This window comes from Rhinolophus hipposideros, assembly GCF_964194185.1.
Source record: "Rhinolophus hipposideros genome assembly, chromosome: 21".
Taxonomy (NCBI): Eukaryota; Metazoa; Chordata; class Mammalia; order Chiroptera; family Rhinolophidae; genus Rhinolophus; species Rhinolophus hipposideros.
This window is the reverse complement of record NC_138067.1, coordinates 10,505,033-10,523,876: the sequence shown is the minus strand read 5'-3', so window position 1 is coordinate 10,523,876 and position 18,844 is coordinate 10,505,033. Positions and strand designations below refer to the sequence as shown.

At 49.9% G+C, this 18,844-nt stretch overlaps 1 protein-coding gene across 2 annotated transcripts in view; it reads left to right on the top strand.

Moving 5' to 3' along the window:
* The window catches only part of CFAP20 (cilia and flagella associated protein 20), a gene marked incomplete at its 3' end in the record, with an annotated part of 76,096 nt that overhangs the window by 9,151 nt on the left and 48,101 nt on the right, over positions 1-18,844 (top strand). Inside the window, exons 3-6 of one of the 2 annotated variants that reach the window (XM_081031335.1) lie at positions 447-558; positions 1,148-1,336; positions 1,692-1,802; positions 2,219-2,661. The exons of the other annotated variant lie outside the window; for it this stretch is intronic. Coding sequence (XP_080887461.1) covers positions 447-558; positions 1,148-1,336; positions 1,692-1,802; positions 2,219-2,224 — 418 coding nt within the window. Of the gene's footprint in view, positions 1-446; positions 559-1,147; positions 1,337-1,691; positions 1,803-2,218; positions 2,662-18,844 lie in introns of those variants that run through there. 2 annotated transcript variants of the gene reach the window in all.

Genomic DNA, 18,844 nt, shown 5'->3' with positions numbered 1-18,844 from the left:
CTATGTAAGTATTAGCTACTATTATTAATATTTAACCAAGGTGTGTGTGTGGCAGGGTTGTGGGGAGATGTTGCACTACTCATCCAGTTGGTGGCCACTCTGGTTTTCAGTGCCACAGGGGTCTTAGTTTTGATTTTCTATCATTTGTTGGTTCTCTTGGACCAGAATTGAATCTTCTCTCAATGGAAGAACTTCCTCAGATCCACTGGTCTGGCTTTGCTTTTCGGGTATTTTATTGTTGATGTCTAGTCCTGTGTGAAGCTTTTGTTTCCGAGTCCAGCATTTTTCAAAGCATTAGCTGATTTCAGAGTTGAGGGATTCGTTGGTTGATGTGTCTGGATCTTTTCCATGCCTTTCAGTTTGTCCTCTTGGACCGTGTGTCATTTCTTGCGTGCCACAAAGGGAAAGTTAAGTAGTGTGTTTACTGGTATTTCCTCTTTCTACAGCACCACATACATCACATGTCCTGCAGACCCAAAGAAAACATTGGGAATTAAACTTCCCTTCCTTGTCATGATTATCAAAAACCTGAAGAAATATTTTACCTTTGAAGTACAGGTAGGTTTGTGCACATGACTGTTACACACTCTTGGCTATACCAGACAGGTACCACGTCAACATATAGGGAAAAGGGGGCCCTAGGAAAGTATCTTCATGCTTTCGTATGTCTTTTCTGCTCTGCTATACACGTCATGCCGCCCTTATTATTATGACATAAATGTGGTATTGGAAATCATAATTTAATGCCAGGTTTTTAAAGAAACACAGTAAGCATCTAGAAAATCTAATCAATAGCTACAAGATTCTAAAGCTTACGGGTTAGAGTAGTGTCCATTTGGGGAGTAACCATTTAATACCGGGTTATCATAGTATTTTATTTTTTAAAGGGAAGAATGTTTATGAAATTATTCTATGGTCTGAGAGCTTGATGAGTATGTCATACGTCGTATGCAGCTGGTGTTGTCTTGGCAACAAATAAGATAAACTTGCTACTTCCAGGCCATCTGTGTCCAGTATGACCTGTGCCTGGTGTGTTTATGCTCCTCTGGGTCTCAGCCTTGGGAAACTAAGAGTTCAGATCCTTGCCTTCCCAGGATTATTTGCTTCTTCTAAGATGGAGCGAATGACTCTTGCGTACATTTCAAAGGTACTAGATGACAAGAATGTGCGTCGGCGGTTTCGGGCGAGTAACTACCAGAGTACCACCCGGGTGAAACCCTTCATCTGTACCATGCCCATGCGGCTGGACGACGGCTGGAACCAGATTCAGTTCAACCTGTCAGACTTCACTCGGCGAGCATACGGCACAAATTACATTGAGACTCTAAGAGTGCAGGTACCGGGGCCTTCTCCACGTGGAGCCCCACATGGGAGAGGGAGTGCTGTCTGTTACTGGCTTGTGTGCCATATGACAGAACAGTGTGGGTTTCTGGCGCAAGTTCCCAAGTTACTGTCCTGTGGGCTTTGACCTCAGGGGGGTCCAGGACAGATTCCGGATTCTCCTTGGATATGGTAGGAGCATGCGGTAAGCAGAATGTCCCCCTTGTCAGAATCACCCCAGGCCAAGCCGAGGAGATGCAAACGGGACGAAGCTCCGACAGCACCGTGGAGGAGAACGGGGCTCTAGGACAACCAGGAAACGAGAAAGGACAGTCATGTTTAGTCTCTTAGAATAAGTGTTGTGTCCACAGATCCACGCGAACTGTCGTATCCGGCGGGTTTACTTCTCAGACAGACTCTACTCAGAAGACGAGCTGCCAGCAGAGTTCAAACTCTATCTCCCAGTTCAGAACAAGGCAAAGGTAAGGCCGCCTTCCTCTGAGAAAGCCCCGACAGTGAGCTGGGGAGGCTGAGTGCTGGGAAGTGCTCTGTTCTAAGAGCTCAGCTGTGGAGCCTCTGTCGACGGGGAGAATGGAGTGCCTTTCCATCCTGAGATCCTATGTCTTCTCCATCGTCGGCACTGACTCAGGGGTGTTCCTGTGAAAAGCTCTGTAACTGCTCCCTCCACCTGCACAAGCTGCTCCTGCCCCTTCTCACAGCCTTCCATCCGAACCCCTTTAGCAGCCCCACACTGCTATCCATGTCAGTCTCCTCTGACATGATGGTGGGTGCTAACCGGCCTGCACTTCCAGTGTCACAGAGGTGGGGTTAGTGGCACCAATCAGCTGTTCTCTGATAACTTAAACTGATGGCTCTTTTCTGGTTTGTTTTCCTCCAGCAATAACTGCAAAGCAACTCAAGGGATAGACCCTGGTCCTGACTCTTAATTTAAAAAGGAAACTATTTGGAGGACAATGCAAAAAACAAACATTTGTATTAGTTCACTATGCTGTGTTCTTGTATCTACTACTTGGTGTCCCTTGTCGTGGACACCAGTGACCATGTCATAATGCCATAAGTGCATCGTATAAGTACAGTGGGGTAAGCCGTCCTGTGATGTGTGATATGTGACTGCTGGACTTTATCCTGCTGCCTGCTGCAGAGTGTGGGGAGATCCACTTACCACGAACTTACAGAATTAAAGATGTACCATAAGGCAATTTCAGACCAATATTTCTTCCTACAGTTTGTTCTTTGTTTTATACATTATCGAAATATATGTATATGCCATGTAATAGTCATAATCTGGAAATGAATAAAATGTTATATTCTTGGTTTGTACATTTGTTCTCAGTTTGTGTCTTTCTTAATGGTGACATTTCTCTTTCTTTTGTGGTATGAAAAGAGAACTCTTTCCAAAGAACATCCCATATGGGCATGCTGTGAAATAACTTGTAGCGAGCACGGAAGGAGCAAGGTCTATAGATACTGATTTGAGCAACTTCCAAGAGAGACTAAACGGAAAAGAACACGAATAGTGAGTGTATGACTGGTAGAGGCAGCTTCCTGAGGTTGGTTATGTCCCAAGTTGAGCTCAAGACAAAATGGCATGTAGTCCGGATTGCTCTTGAACACCTTTTGAAGGTATCATGTTGGAGGTTCATGCCCTTTTGTAACAGTCAGCACAGCTAGTGTCCCTTAGCATTGGCACAGGTCGTCATTTCCCTGTTGGAGCTCCTGATAAAGTACTTGCCTTGCATTTAGGAGCTTACAGGAATAATGACATGAGAGAACTAAAACCTTGTACCACTCACACTTTTAAAAAAAAATATTTCGTTATTTTTCAATTACAGTTGGCATACAATATTAATTTCAGGTGTGCAACACAGTAATTAGACATATAACTTATGATGTGATCATCCCGATAAATCCAGTACCCACCTGACACTATATATACATATATAGTGACTGTATTCCCCATGCTGTACTCTACACCCCCATGACTATTTTGTAACTACCAATTTGTACTTCTTAATCGCCTCCACGCCTTCATCCCCCTAACGTCCCCCATCTGGCAACCATTAAAATGTTCTCTATATCTATAAACTTGTTTCTGTTTTGATTGTTCATTTATTCTGTTCTCTAGATTCTACATATAAATGAAATCATACAGCATTTGTCTTTCTCTGTCTGACTTACTCAGCATAATACCCTCTAGGTGCACCCATGTTGTTGCAGATGTCAAGATTTCATTCTTTTTTATGGCTGAGCAATATTCTGTTGTATATATGGACCTCTTCTTTATCCATTTATCCATTGGTGGATACCTGGGTTGCCTCCATATCTTGACCATTGTAAATAATGCTGCAATGAATATATGGATACACATATCCCTTCAAAGTAATGTTCTGGGTTTCTTCAGATAAATACTCAGTGGTGTGATTACTGGGTCCTTTGTCTCTTGCTATGGCCTTTGTTTTAAAGTCTATTGTCTGGTATAAGTATTGCTACTCCAGCTTTTGTTTTCATTTCCATTTTCATGAAACATATTTTTCCATCCCTTTACATTCAGTCTGTGTCTGTCTTTTGATCCAAAGTGAGTCTCTTATAGGCAGCATATGTAAGGGTTTTGTTTTTTTATCCCTTCAGCCATTCTATGTCTGTTGATAGGAGCATTTAATCCACTTACATTTAAATTGTTGATAGATAAGTAATTATTGCCATTTTGTCACTCATATTTTTGATCACTTTTTTTTCCATCTTAAAGATGTCCCTTCCATATTCTGTGTAGTGCTGGTTTGGTGGTGATCAGTTCCTTTAGCTTTTTCTTGTGTGGAAGCTCTTTATTTGTCCTTTAATTCTAAATGATAGCCTTGCTGGATTGAGTAATCTTGGTTGTAAGTCCTTGCTTTTCATCACTTTGAATATTTAGTGCCAATCCCTTCCGGCCTGCAAAGTTTCTGTTAAGAAATCAGCTGACAGTCTTATGGGAGTTCCCTTGTAGGTAACTAACTGCTCTTCTCTTGCTGCTTTTAGGATTCTCGCTTTGTCTTTTACCTTTGACATTTTAATTATGATGTGTCTTGGTGTGGGCTTCTTTGGGTTCATCTTGTTTGGGACTCTGTGCTTCCTGGGTTTGTATGTCTATTTCCTTTGCCAGGTTAGGGAAGTTTTCTGTCATTGTTTTTTTCAAATAGGTTTTCAATTCCTTGCTCTCTTCACTTGGTACCCCTATGATGCAAACGTTAGTACACTTGATATCCCAGAGGTACCTTAAACTATCCTCATTTTTTTGGATTCTTTTTTCTTTTTGCTATTCTGATTGGGTGTTTTCTGTTACCTTCTAAATTGCTGATTCAATCCTCTGCTTCATCTAATCTGTTGATTCCCTCTAATGTATTCTTCTATTCAGTTATTGTATTCTTCACTTTGGACAGGTTTTTTATTTATGTTTTCTATCTCCATTTTTATGTTTCCTATCTCTGTTGACGTTATCACTGAGAACATTGACCATCTTTAAAACCAGTGTTTTGAACTCTGTCTCTGGTAAATTATTTGTCTCTATTTTGTTTAGTTCTTTTTCTGGAGCTTTGTTGTTTCATTTGGGACATATTTCTTTGTTGCCTCATTTTGGCTGCCTCCCTGTGTTTGTTTCTATGTGTTAGGGCTGCTGTGCCTTTCAGTCCTGGTAGAGTGGCCTTGTGTAGTAGGTGCCCTGTGGGGCCCAGTGGCACAGTCTCCCTGGTCACCTGCTCCAGGTGCCCCAGATGTGTCCTTTGTGTGGGTTCTGTGTGCCCTCCTCTGGTAGTGAGCCTTGTTTGCTGTTTGCCTGACCCTCAGGCTGACTGGATGTGAGGGCTGGTCTTGACTGCAGGGGAAAAGCTGTTGTGCAGGGCTGACCCTCCAGAGCAGGACCTGCCGCAGCTGGACTCTGGTACCCGCCCGATCTGTCCTTTGGCTGTGTCTTGTGGAGGTGGTTGGATGGGGCTCTGGTGTGGTCTGAAGCTGGCCACCAGGTTTGTTGATCTGAGGCTTCTTGGGAAGGACTCTGTTGCAGGCCAAGGTCAGCCGCTGCCTGTGCCCTTCCTGAGGCCACTTGGTATGAGCTACAAGGTGATATGCAGATGGTTGCCACTTGTGCTGGGCTTGGAGGTGCCTGGGAGAAGCTTAGCTGCAAACTGAGATTGGCTGCCATTAATGCCAGGCTTGGGGCTGCTTAGCAAGAGGTAGAGAGCACGCTGAGGCCAGATGCTGCTTGTTTGGGGTTTGTGAACCTCTGAGATTCAAGTCCACAGCATGAAACATAACAGGCCATTTGTGTGGAAAAGCCACTGGAAGGAGCTTGGATTGGGTAGAATGTCAGGGAATCACCAGGTCAGAGTGAACAGTGTTAGCCAGGTTGATGGAAATTCAGATATGGCAGCTGCCTGTGTCTGCATGCTGGGAGGGGAACAAAGGAACAATGGATTCTGCCAGCACTTCTGTCTGGGAGAAAGCTGCCCCTCCAGCGCCTGCCCTGAAACCAGATAATTTAGTTCCTCCATGTATGTCCCTGGTGCCTTTTGAGCTGCTGCCCCAGCGCTGGAGCTCAGAGCGAGTGAGTCCATCAGCGAGTAAGTCTGTGTGCAGGCCCTTTAGGAGGAACACATGAGACTCCAGCGGCCCTTCGTCTCACTCAGCCACCCCACAGCCAGAAGTTGTGGGGACTTCTCTCCCTGGCACTGGAACCCTGGGCAGGGGAGCCTAGTATGTGGCTGGGACCCATTGTTCCTCAGGAGGGACTTTTGCAGCCAAGATATCCCTCCCAATTTTTAACTGCCACACTCCGGTGTGGGGCCAGCCCGTTCTGCATCTCCACCCCTCCTATTAGTCTCGACATGGCTTCTGTATGTCCTTAGTTATAGGACTTCTGTTCAGCTAGACTTCAGGTGACTTTCAATGATGGTTGTCCTGTAGGTTAGTTGTACTTCTGATGTGGTTGTGGGGGAATGCAAGCACAGTGTTTACTCTGCCATCTTGACCGGAAATCCACTCGCACTTATTCTGGGGCATGTGCTCAGTGGATCAACCCTGGCACAAATAGTTACATTTATAAAAGTTAAACACAACTCTATTGTGTGTAACATTTTGGGGGGGGCCATAGAAGAGCATATGTAGATACACCTATATGATCTTGAAGGATACTCCAGAAGTACAGTGATTACATATGGAGAGAATGGTTATTATATGTATATTGTACCATGAAAAGAATGTTTTTGGAAAGGTAATATTTATGTAATAAAAATTTCAAAGCCAAAAAGGAAGAAAAGGCCATCCCAGATACCGTGTTCTCTCCAGGCTCTCCCTCTGTGTTTGGATCCTTTCCACAGAGATTGAGGCTGGAACTGTAGGCACCCGCCATTTTGACTTTGATTAGCAGTAGACCCTTGGAGCGTTGAATTCGTCATTACCCTTGCTGCCTTCTGAGAGGTTAAATGGCAAGAAGCACTCTCCTCACAGGTCCTTACCATCCAGAGTCTGCTCTGGGTAAGCATGACCAAACTTCCGAGGAGGGCAGAGGCTGCAGGAGGTGGAGGGTGGAGGCCCAGTTGCTCCCCTGTTACCTTCTCTGACTCAGTTTCATTGCCCCTCACAATTGTCAAGTGTCAGGCGCTCAGGAGGGCTCAGACAAGGTGACTTAGCTCTTTCTCTCCCTGCTGACAGCTGCACTGGAGCCACCTTTTTCACGGTGCTGCCCCTCTCCTTTGACAGTGCCGAGTCCTTCAGCATCACAGAGCACTCATCAGCCCGGGTGACAGCATGCTCTTTCAGGGCCAACCCCAGTCACACCTGAGCGTTGTCCTGCTTCTCCATCCTTAAACATGTTGGTGTGCCTATTGTTAGACTCCCGGTGCCTGTCTCGCGAGCTTTCCGGGTTACAGTAGGAATCCTCAGAAATGAGTGGGGGTGGGGTGGTCAGGGACTTCCGCAGAGCTTCCTGCCTCTGGCCGCTGTGGAGTGAAATCTTCCCCCGAATCTGGAGTCTGTTGGGATGAAAGATGCTTTTGTGGAGGCAAGAAAACCCGGTTAACTTTTCATCTCCCTTTGGTGCCAGGACATCCGTGAAATGCTCCTGAGAAATACAGTAATGCACTCTCCTCCACACAGAGCCCCCTTCACGCCAGGCACTTGTCAGACTATGTATGGGGATTACCTCACCGTCCTCTTTGGGGTGGAAGGCAACAGCTGTTCCTTCCCAGATGCTTCACATATCCATCTGAGAGGAAGTGAGGGGGCGTTGAGGGTGATGGGATGCATTATCTAAGCTGGCCCCAGGCCAGTGTGAATTGTGGCACCAATGACTGCTGGCCCCTTACCCTTCGCTTTCCAGCTCACCAGGAAGATGCTGGCGACACTAGTTGTGAGGCCCGGGGTAAGGAGGAAGGAAAGGCTTGGCTGCGGGGGGTAGAGGGACTTCAGATGGAAACTGGAGCAGGCAGCCACATTATCCAGCTCCTTGGTGTGTTTTAGAAGAACTTGCCTTCCAAATCAGTGTTAATTGGCATGAGCTGGAGGGTACATTTGTGTAACCATTCCCAACAGGGCTCGTCTTGGGGGAGAGGAGATCCACTATGGCCCTTATTTGCCACTGGCCCATTGACTGCTTCCCCTGTAGCCAGGCCAACAAGACCTTCCGTGCCAGTCCAGCCCCACCCCGTTCTCAAGGAGGCGAGTATGCCAGACAGCAGCCCCTAAGCCGATTTTCCTAGCACCTCAGCAGCTTTAACCAAAAGACTCAAGTGTCAGGGAATTCACTGAAAAAGACCTTGGTGCTCTTCTTGTCTTAGCTCCCTCCTTCCCCTTTTACTGATGAGGACACTGTAGCCCCTCTAAGAGTGACAGAGGTGGAGCAAGGACCGGAATCACCTGATAGGAGTCATACGCCAACCCTGTTCTCCTTTGTGTTGGCACCCCTGGCTTCCTGAGTGGCTGGCTCAGCCCTTTTAATAGAGGGCATTGACAGGTCAGATAATATCCACTTGGGTGGCTGGGCCAGGCCAGACTTGGCTGCTCCAGAGGGCTCAGACGACTCTCCTTGCAGTGAGAGCTGCCTGGTTCATCACTCCGTGGTTTGCCCATGAGCTGAACTCTAGGGCCTGAGGCTGAGGGTAAAAGCTGTGGGGCAAAGTTTGTGTTTAACTAATAGACCACAAAAGCAACACATGCGTTTAGTATCTCAAAGCTCAGGAGAGCACTTTACCTAGAGTTGGGGGGGTACACGAGATGGGAGAGGCACTTTACGGGGCTTTCAAGAACCAGCAGTGCTTTATTTCCTAACCTCAGTCATATTTACACATGGATGTGAGCTTCATTACTATTTGAATTACGTACACAGTTGAATATATTCTGATTATACTTCTCAATTTAAAAAAAAAAGCTAAATTTAGATTACTTAACCCTGGCCTATTAAAATGCAGGCTCTTGGGGCCCAGCTCATTAAAATGCAGATTCTCTTTCAGGAGATCTAAATCTGGCCCAGAAATCTGCATGGTAATCTTCCCCCGGTGATTTTTGGTGTTTCTGTCACTTGAGAAGCTGCTCCAAGCTTGAACGAGAGAGATGATGTGGTACCCCTGGGTGTCGAGAGGCCAGATCCTGGGAAGGAAGAAAGCACAAAGCAACCCCAGACACACTGGCAGATAGCAACCTCTCCTTGCCCCTCAAAACTCCTTAAGTTCCCTTTATACAAAATTCTAGTATTTAACTTACATCTATGCTATTTCCATAACCTGAAAATATGGAGCCCTGTAACGCAAACGACGAGAGGCTCTGGGCTGTAATAGAGGCACTCCAAGCTGTAAATCTGAAAGGCATTGAACATCTGGATGGGACATAAGCCTTGGAAAAATTGTGCGTCTTGGTATCCATGGTGTCTGAAGCATGCACAAATAACTGCGAGGGGTGGGATATGGAAACACACTGGGCAGAACCCCTTATTAAAGGGGCGGAAAAAGTCCCTGAGAGCCTGTGCTTTTATTGCAGGCGGGTAATAAATGTTAATAAGGGCCTTCATGAGTTCTGTCATCACTTGGGTTTCCCCCAACTCTTTCTTCCATTAAGTCTTAAGTTGTGAATCGTCTTGGTGTTTGGGAGGGAATACAGTAAAGTCCATAAATACAGAAGAATCGGCCCACACACATTAGCTTTTGGATTCCAAGTTGCGCCCCAAAGCCGCCTCCCCTCCTCTGAGACTGCCCTCATGTTCACTCTGAAGCGTCCGTCTAAGCCTGGGACCTCTTTAATTGGTACTGGAAACTGACCTTAGCCAGCACATGCTGGTGTGCTATAAAAGCAATTCCAAATTGACTAATGAGCGTGCCAAAAAAGATCCATGCCACCTGTTTCTAAAGCTCGGCGAAGAGTCCGGTCGCTCTCCGTGGGGAATGAGGATGTGTGGACAGCAGGAGCGGACTGAAAGGATCCCGAGGGACTCCTCTGCTAAGTGTGTGAATGGGGGTGGGATGAGCTGCAGGGCTTACAGGAATTTCAGACTAAAACGTTCTGAAGGTCTTCCGTGGCTGGTCTTGCCCAATTCTTATGCCCCACTTTAATAGGGACAGAGGTACCTATATATTTCCGGCTCGTCACACGTTTTGGACATTTCACCAATGAAAAGTTGTTTCTGATATCGATATCGCTGTTCTAATTATAGGGAGTCGAGATTCCTGCCCAGAGGTGGTGCTCACGTTAGTTGGTGTGTTGGCACTGGAGTGGGGAAGGGAGGGAGGTGCTCTACACTCAAAGTTTCCTTCAGGCCTCCTGCTCCCAGGAAACAGAAGCTACCTCGCATAAGGGAAATGAAGAAGCTGGGCCTTCCTTAGGCAGCTGAGCCCCACAGGAACCCCTGGCCTTCCCCTGGGGGATTTGGGCATTAGCTGTCCTACTAGCCCACTTACCCCCAACGAAGCTGTTGAGGCCTGAAGGGTATTTCAGGGCACTGCTCATTCCCCAGGAGGCGGAGCTCACCTGGTGCGAGGGACCCAGGGTGGCTGCCACTCTCCCCTCCCATCTGGGGCTCCCTAATCCTCAGAGGCACCAGCTTTCTTGCCTCATCTGTGGAATCGTATGAAAGATACATTTCTGTTTCTTCTTCTACTCACACTCAACAATACTTCTGACACCAGACATGGGTTTTTTTTCCACACTAAACAATTCTCCAACACAAGCTGGGTATCCTGCGGTTCAATTCTGACACTGTCTAGCTGGAATTAGCATCAGGTCCCACAGATTAAGGGCTTACAAAACTGCCCCCTCCCGCCTCAGACACCAATTGCGAGTATCGGGTCCCCAGATTGTCCACACTTCTGTTTGAGTTGCCTGCAAACTGGGGATTCCCAGGCCCCCACTCTGCTCAGGTTTGATACTTTGCTGTATGGGTCACAGGACGAAGGGAAACACATTTACCACTTTATTAAATATATAATAGAGAGCACCATAAAGGATTCTGATGACCAACCTCATGGAGAGATGCGCAGGACAAGGTCCAGCAGGGTCCCGCGTGCAGGGACTCTGTCCCCATGGAATTACAGTGCATCACCATCCTGGCACGGGGACGTGTTCACCAACCTGGGGGCTCTCCCAGCCCCTTACTTCAGGGACTTTCATGGCAGCTTCATCACATAGGTATGATTGAGGATTAACCCTGGAGGATGGAGGGTGGGGGCTGGAAATTCCACACTTCCCATAATGGCTTGGTCCTTCTGGCGACCGGCCTCCATCCAGGAGCCCAGTAAGAGTCGCTGCATTCAAACAAAAGACACTCCTAGCACCCAGAAAATTCCAAGGCATTAGGAGCTCTGTCTCAGGAAATGAGGCCAAAGACCAAATATTACAACAAAAGATACTTCTAGCCCCTTTATTGCTTAGAAAATTATAAAGGTTTTGAAAGCGCTGGTTGGCAGCTGGGGATGAAGACCAAAATATATATTTCTTCTTTGATTACAATGTCACCTTGTAACAAGGAATGTGGAGAAGGGAACCAGGTGGCTATGTAAAAGCTCAAGGACCTTTAAGAAACAAAGTAGATTTTAAATATGTGCTATACAGTAACCATTGGCTGTGTAAGTTTTAATTAATTAAAATAAAATTTAAAATTGAGTTCTTCTATGACCCTAGCGACATTTCAAATGCTGTATGCTACGCGTGGCTACTGGCTACCACATTGGGCAGTGCAGATATAGGAACTTTTGATTGGACAATGCTGTTTTAAATGCTTGCATTAAACAAAATAAGACTTTAATGACCACCACCACCAAAAAAAAAAAAATTCAATGTAGTATAATCATGTCCTCAATACATGGATGCGAGCAGTCCGCAAACGTTCACATGCATGTGAGTCATCTAATGCGAGTTCTGACTCAGCAGGACCGGGGGGAGGCCCTAGGTTCTGCATTTCTAATACACTCACAGGTCCAGCTAGCACTGCTAGTCTACAGACCGCTCTTTCAGCAACAAGAATTTAGAGAATTAATTAAAGACACTTAGGGTGCATTTTAGGTGCTGAGCCTTGAGAAGTCAAGGCCAGTTCAACCTTGCATGATGGGTGATGAGTATCTCTTTTGTTCCTGACCAAATACCTTCACCACTGTGTGACCTCATTCAGACGCGGTGTGTCAAGTCTAAATTGCAGGCCTGTTGTAAATGTGAGGCCCAGCCCAATGGCGACTCAGCCAGAATGGTAGGCCCTGGCGACAGGGATAGTTTCATCGTCCTCTCATGTTAGGGCCCCGGAGACCAGAAGGCCCTAACTCCCTGGGGACCAAAGGGACCTACCATGACAGCTGCCTAGGACTGCTCTGCTCAGATCGGTGAACTGGATGTCCATTTTAGCCTCTCCTTCTTTTGTTGTCTTTTTTCAAATGGAAAAATGGAAAAATACAAAGTACCCATATTCTCACCACCCGCAACATACTCGTTACAATTTTTCGTGTATAGCTTCCCGTTGTACCACTTGTTACAGCCTGCAAGTTCGGTTGCTTCCAGTGACTCTTTCCTGCTCGTCTTCATGCCTTGTGTAATTCGTTCCCCTGGTATTTGGGCTGGCACTGCAACTTGCTTTAACTATAGAATGTGGCAGGGAAGACGCTGTGCCACTTCTGAGCTTAAGACTTAAAGAAGCCTAGCACTTTCTCTTTTTTAATTGTTGGAAGCTCTTGGCTCTAGGCTACTCTGCTGGAGCCATCATGTAGGGTGACTGCGTGGAAAGACACGTGGAGAAGGATTGGGAGGCCCAGACTGTACGGGGAAATAGAAGCATGGCCTCAGCTTCCAGGCGAGCAGAGCTACGCAGGTGATCACCAGCAAGTTCAGCCTAATAGCTGTCCACAGAGCCCAGCCAAGATGGAAGAATCAGGAGCAAATAAAACGGTGCTTGTTTTCAGCCAGAACGTTTGGGGTGGTTCCCTAAGCAGCAGCTGATGACCACAACATAAGTGACACAGGACACAAGTAATACCCAGCCCCTCCCTTTTAGTGTCCCTCCTTCCCTGTGCTTCCCGTGTCTCAGACACCAAGTGCCCTTAGGCAGGGGGAGGCAAGAATAAACTAATGCATAGGAGAAAGGGGGTAGTATGTATTTATTTACTAACTAACGTATATCTCAGCTCCAAAAAGTGCATGAGGTGTGGTTTACCAAAAATATATATAATGTAAGTTTTTCTGGAAAGTTGAAAGGATGAAGGGGAAGGGAAAAAGCTAGGCTGTAAGGGGCAGGGCAATCCAGGTGGAGGGAACAGCAGGAGCCACGGCCCAGAGGTGAGAACTCTGGCATCCTGCTACAGCAAGAGCACGTGGCCACTTTACATCAACTTCCAGCAGCATCCCCAGGTGTGGAGGCAGACCCGCTTCTGGCCACGCGTGGGCCAGGCGGGGGTGCTGCACTGGGGGAGGCTTCTGCCCTCCTGCTCCTGCTTTCACCTCCTGTCCCGGGAAGAGGACTTTGTTCCCGGAGTGGGGGGAGGCAGCCTCGGACTCTGGGTTGGACAGGGTCCTCACCCCCACGCCTGCTGCCCTGGCCTCCAGCTCTGTGGGTTTGGGCCTGGCTGGGGGGTTCTGTGATTCTGTTCCCCACCTTTAATCCCTGGCAGCTGCCATCCTCCCCAGGAGAGACAGTTGTGTCAGAGGGCAGGGAAATAGTTATTTTGAGTTGGGCACTGGCTTCTGATCAGGCGACAGGGATGGCCACATTGGGGCCTGGCAGGGGTGTGGGTGAGTAGGAACAGAGCTGGGCGTGATTGGGAGGGCAGCCCACATGATTAATTACAGGGGACGTTGGGGGGTAGGACGTGGTCCTCACCGAGATGGGGGCTGTAGAGGACAATGATGGGCTAAGGAGGAAACAGGCTCGGGGGGGGGGGTGCATAAAATGGAGCAGGTGCCCTGAGCGTAGTCTGGATTGGCTGGAGGGGGTGGGGAAGGTTGACACAGCCTCCCCAAATTGGCCGCTGGTAGTACTCAGGAGGAAAAGGAGGCCCCTGTGCCCGTGACGGGTTTCGGAAGGGCGGAGTCTCTTACTTGAATGAGTTGCCTGAATGAAGGGACTGGACTGGTGGGGCCGCCTGTGGTCACGGTCCCCCTCTTCCAGGCACCTCCTTCCCAGGAGAAAGCAAGTTTGGTGGGGACCTAACCTTCTGGTGGCGTCTGTCCTTCCTGCCAGTGGGGTTACTATAGGGCAATGAGATGAATGGATGTGCCCACTCGGCCTGGCAAAACCAAGAGGCCAGCAGCTCAGCCCTACCTTCAGGGCTTACCTGCCCCTGCTGCTGAGCAGCCGGTGACCTCAGGGTGCAAAGCTGACCTCACAGCACCTTCCCATTGCACATAAATGGGGATGACGATAGCGACAGTACCTCATGGTTGTGGTAGGGATTCACAGAATGAGTGAAAGGAGGACCCAGCACTCAGTAAGCGTTGTCATGGTGACAGGGGCTGTCCCCAGTTCATCATCCTCATGGGTGTCTTTCCTCTTGGACAACAGGAAAGCCATGGTTGGCTTTCCTCTTGAGCCTGCATATAGGGCTCCAGGCGGGGTTTTGTGGGGAGGAGAGGAGAAACAAAGGGATCTTCACCAGGTTGGAATTTGGAGGTTCCCAGAAATTTGAGGAAAAGGGAGGAGCCCACTGGGCTGTGTGGCCCAAGAGTTCAGGGCCCATGTCTTTTTCTTCCCTGCTGTACCACCAGCGCCTGGGATAGTGCCCAGCACAGGTCTGGTACTCAAAGCAGATGTTTTGAATGAATGAATGAATGAATGAATGAATGAATGAATGAATGAATGAACGAACAGATGGATTTTGAAGTCAATCACTAGATGCCTGGCGTGTGGATCTGCCCTGGGCCCCTGGCTTAAGACAAATGGATGATGAATTATTGGGCTGGTTCATGACCCAGGACATGGCCATCAGATCCCTCTGTCTGGAATTTAAACAGGGACATAGAGAGAAGGGGTTGGTAGCAGCAGGGGCTCAGGAAGCAGAAGTGAGAAATGGGCCCCCGAGAGAAGGAGTGGGCCCTTCCAAGAAGGGGCAACCATGGAGGAGAGAGTGGCACCTCCTCCCTCTCCCAGGTGTCCCTCCATCTCAGCAGCTACCTTGAGTGGCCAGAGGAGGGAAGTGAGAGAGGGACGAGGGGCGTGCTCCCCGTGACCTGCCCCCTCCTAGAGACCCTCCACCACAGGGAGTCCTTCCCCTTCATTCCCAGGCCCTCTCACTGAGCAAACATCAAGCCCCTGCTGTGTACCAGTCATGACTGTGGGAGCCCTATACAGAGTAGCTTCAGTGGTGGATAGGCCAGAGATTAGCCCGTAACCCTGGCTTCATGGGGCAGGAGAAGAGAGAACTTCTTGGAGGAAGCTACTTCTACTGTCTGTGCTGAGAGCTGAGGGATAGGTACAGGTTGGACAAGGAACAGAAAGGGGAAATGACTTTCCAGGAAGAAGGAACAGCAGGTGCAAAGACCTGGAGGCTGGAGAGAGTCTGGCCAGTGGGGGGAACTGCAGGAAGTTCCTTGTGGCTGGAGCGTGGGGTGGCATTGGGGGAGAGGAGGCTGTGGATGGGGTCTCCACTCCGGGGTCAGAGCCTGCCTGTGCGGAAGGATCCAGTCTGCACTTGAGTGACCTACGCTCAGCTCTGCCCCTGGCTGGCTCTGTGACCGCAGGCCACTCATGGCTCCTCCCTGGGACGATTTCCCCGTCTGCACAGTGAAGGGCTAGCTCCTTATTCTGGAAGGCCCTGTCCTTGGGTCAGAGGGGCCCAGAGGGGCACTGTGGGCTGGTGGGGAATGGGGGATGAAGGCAGACCGGTGGGGAGGGGGCAGGCAGTCCAAGTTTGCTCTTTACAAGGAAACTCCTTTGCCACGGACTAGTATGGCCCAGCAAGCACTGCGAGCATGTCACCAGGTCTTAGACCAGGCTCAGGAGACACGGATCCCACCTGGCTCCTGGCCTGGGTAGCTTTGTTCTTCCCCCAGGGAGACCCTCTCCACCCTCCCATTCACAGAGGCGTCCCAGCCCCGGCCTCCACCCCTGCCAGGCCCAGGCTGCCTGGCTGCTCAGTGACAGCCGACTCACAGCTCTGGCACCCCTGGCTCAGCTTCTTCCTCCCTCTGAGGCCCGACCTGAGCCTTTCTCTGGTGTCCTTCCAGCCCCTAGCTTCCTGCCGGCTTCAGGCCTTTGCAGAGAGGTGGGGGTCACTTTTACACTCTGGAGCCTTTCCCCCCCACCCCGCACATTCTCACCCCACAGCAGGTGTTACAGCCCCACTTTGGTGGAGGGGAAGGGGGGACACTAAGATTCCAGAGGGAGCAGGAGCCCTGCCCGACTTTGCACAGCTCAGCTCTGCAGTGTCAGACTCGCAGGGGTGAGGTGTAGAGGAATGATGGAGCTGCTCTCCCCACGGACCTGGCACTGGGCCCCATCAAACTGCAAGGGAGGGATTGGGCCACCTGAAGCTCAGCGCTACCTCCAAAGGGCACCTTAAGAGCATTCCCTCAGGGCTGAGTCCTCTCCTGGGCAGGGGCCTGGTGTGTGGCTGGCTGTCACAGGGAGGTCGGGAACACACTGGTTAAAGGCCTGGCTTTTGGGGTCAGACGCCTTGAATCTGAATCCCAATTCAACCTCTTTCTCACAGCGTAGCTTGAGACCCCTCAGTTCCCAGATGGAGAACACTGTGCCTCCCTGTCAGGGTAGCAGAAAGGGGAAATGCAATGATCTGTTTTCTTCGTCCATTCAAAGTAGTGCTCATTGTGCACTGGGACATAAAATAAATGAAATAAATGGATGTAAGTTCTCTCATCAAACATACATTCTAGCTGGGGAGACCGACAATAGAACGTTGACATAACAAATTACACAATAGACTGGAAGGTGAGAAGGTGGGATAAGGGAAAGCAGAGCGGGCGAGGGAGGTAGGGAGCAGTCCGAGTGGGCTCCTTTGAGAAAGTGATGAGCAGTGCAGACTCTTGGGGAAAAGCGTTCTAGGTGGAAGGAACAGCATTGCAAAGTGCCGCGGTGGGCTGTGCCAAGTGATTCAAGAAACAGTGAAAGCGATAGGTGAGGGGAAAGCAGGTGAGAGTACGGTCAGCGAGGTGGGGGGACTGCCCCTCTGTGACCAATCCCACAGGAAGTTGCTCCTTGGCAGCCGTGAAAGGTCAGGGTCTGTGGACACAGGACGCGGCCGCTCTAGCTCCACTTCCGCACCCTGCTATTTGAGTGTGTCCTTTCTCCTTTCCTGCCATCACATGGCCTCTTCCTTAGGTCCTAGGGCCCAGAGGCCTCCCCAACTGTGACCTGTGACACCCCCCCCCACGCCCTGGACAGAGCCTCCTGCCACTGCCTCCTACTTGGGGAGGGCTCTGTGTCTGCTCTGGCCAGGCTGGGAGCACCACAAAGGCTCCTTTCACCAGAAGGCATTGTAGGGGGATGGGGAGGGGATGTGGTGCCCTCCTGCCTGTGGGCATAAAGACCCCCTTTCTCTTCTGCTGCACCAGCCCTCTTGACTGGCGGGTGGAGCAGTGGGATGCAGGGAGATTCTTGTCCTGCATGAGCAGACAGGGTGGTGATTTACAGTCTGACAATGGTGGTTTTACAGCCAGACAATGGTGGTGATTTACAGTCTGCTGGGCTGCCGGGCCATCTGCCGGGGTGGCACTGGCCAGCAAGGAGCGACTAGGCGCAGGGAACCCCATGAGCAAAGACAATGCTGGGTCTGGGGGTGCTTGCCTAGGATCCCACAGTGGGAGTCCCGACTCACCTGTAAAGTGAAGGAGTTGGGCTGGTAATTTCAGAGACAGAACCTCCCACCCCTCCCCGGCCCAGAATAGGGATGAGCCTGCAGTGGAGATGTGGCTGTAGTGGGCGAAGGTGCCTGGCGAGGTTGTGGGGGAGCAGCAAGTTCTGCACCGGAGAAGGGACCTCATCAGGAAAGCAGTGGGCGCTCACCAGGGGTCTGATGTGAAGGAGGAGACTACAGGGGGAGACAGAAGCCAGGAGATGGGTCAAAGCACAGGGGAGACAAGAGTAGAGCCAGTGGGCATTGGGGAGGGAGGCTGAGGAGGTAGGTGTTTCTGCCCCTGATGAGGCCCAAAATTTAAGTAAGTGGTACCAACTCAGGACAGTGCCTTGGGTTCCGGCCTGGGCAACAGAAGAGCTGGGGGAGCCACCAGTGGGGCTGGGATCCTATGGGGGGAGGAAGGAGGCTGGCTGAGGACTTGTGGAACAACATGGCGACATGCGCGCAGGACAGCTGAAAGGTGGTGGGTAGTGCTGGGGAGTGGGGGGAGAGAGACGGCGGGGGAGGAGAGGATGGAGAGACAGAAAAAGAGAGAGAGAAGGGATCCTTCCTGAAGGAGAAAGCCAAGGAAAGTGAAAGTGAGTTGCTCACACGTAGAGAGAGAGAGGGGAGACAATGAGAGGGAACAAGAGTTAAATCGATTCAGAGGAAGAGAGAGGGAGAGCGCAGGAGAAAGCACAGGGAGGAGGCAGGAGGGGGAGAGGGAGAAAGAGAAGACGAGAAAGAGCTGGGCCAGAGCTGCAGGGAGTAAAAAGCAGAGAGAAAAGCCAGAGGACTTCTGTGTTGTCCTTGCTAGCCTTGACCTCCCCCTGCGCTTGGCCCCCGGCCCTGCTCCCCCAGCCCCCGGCCTCGATGGCCCGGGGACGGAGGCAGGGCAAAGTGGATGCTAGTCTGTTCTCCAGCTCATAGAGGAGGAAATGAGGTGATCCAGGTGGACATAAGCATCGATTTCTGGATTAAGCAGGAGAGCAGGCCCACGGGGAAGTGGCCTTTGTCACTTGACACCTGGCCTTCCTGAGGTGGGACTGGCGGCGTGAACCCTTGTAGGGCGTGGACTGTACCATGTTACTCTAGATTGACAGAATCCAATGTGGAAGAAGATGGTTTTCAGACCACCTGCCTCAGTTTCTCTCCATGAGGCAGAGTTGTGGTTAAGGGCAGGGGTTCAAAGGTGGGGTGGGGCGGGGGCTCTGGAGCTGAAC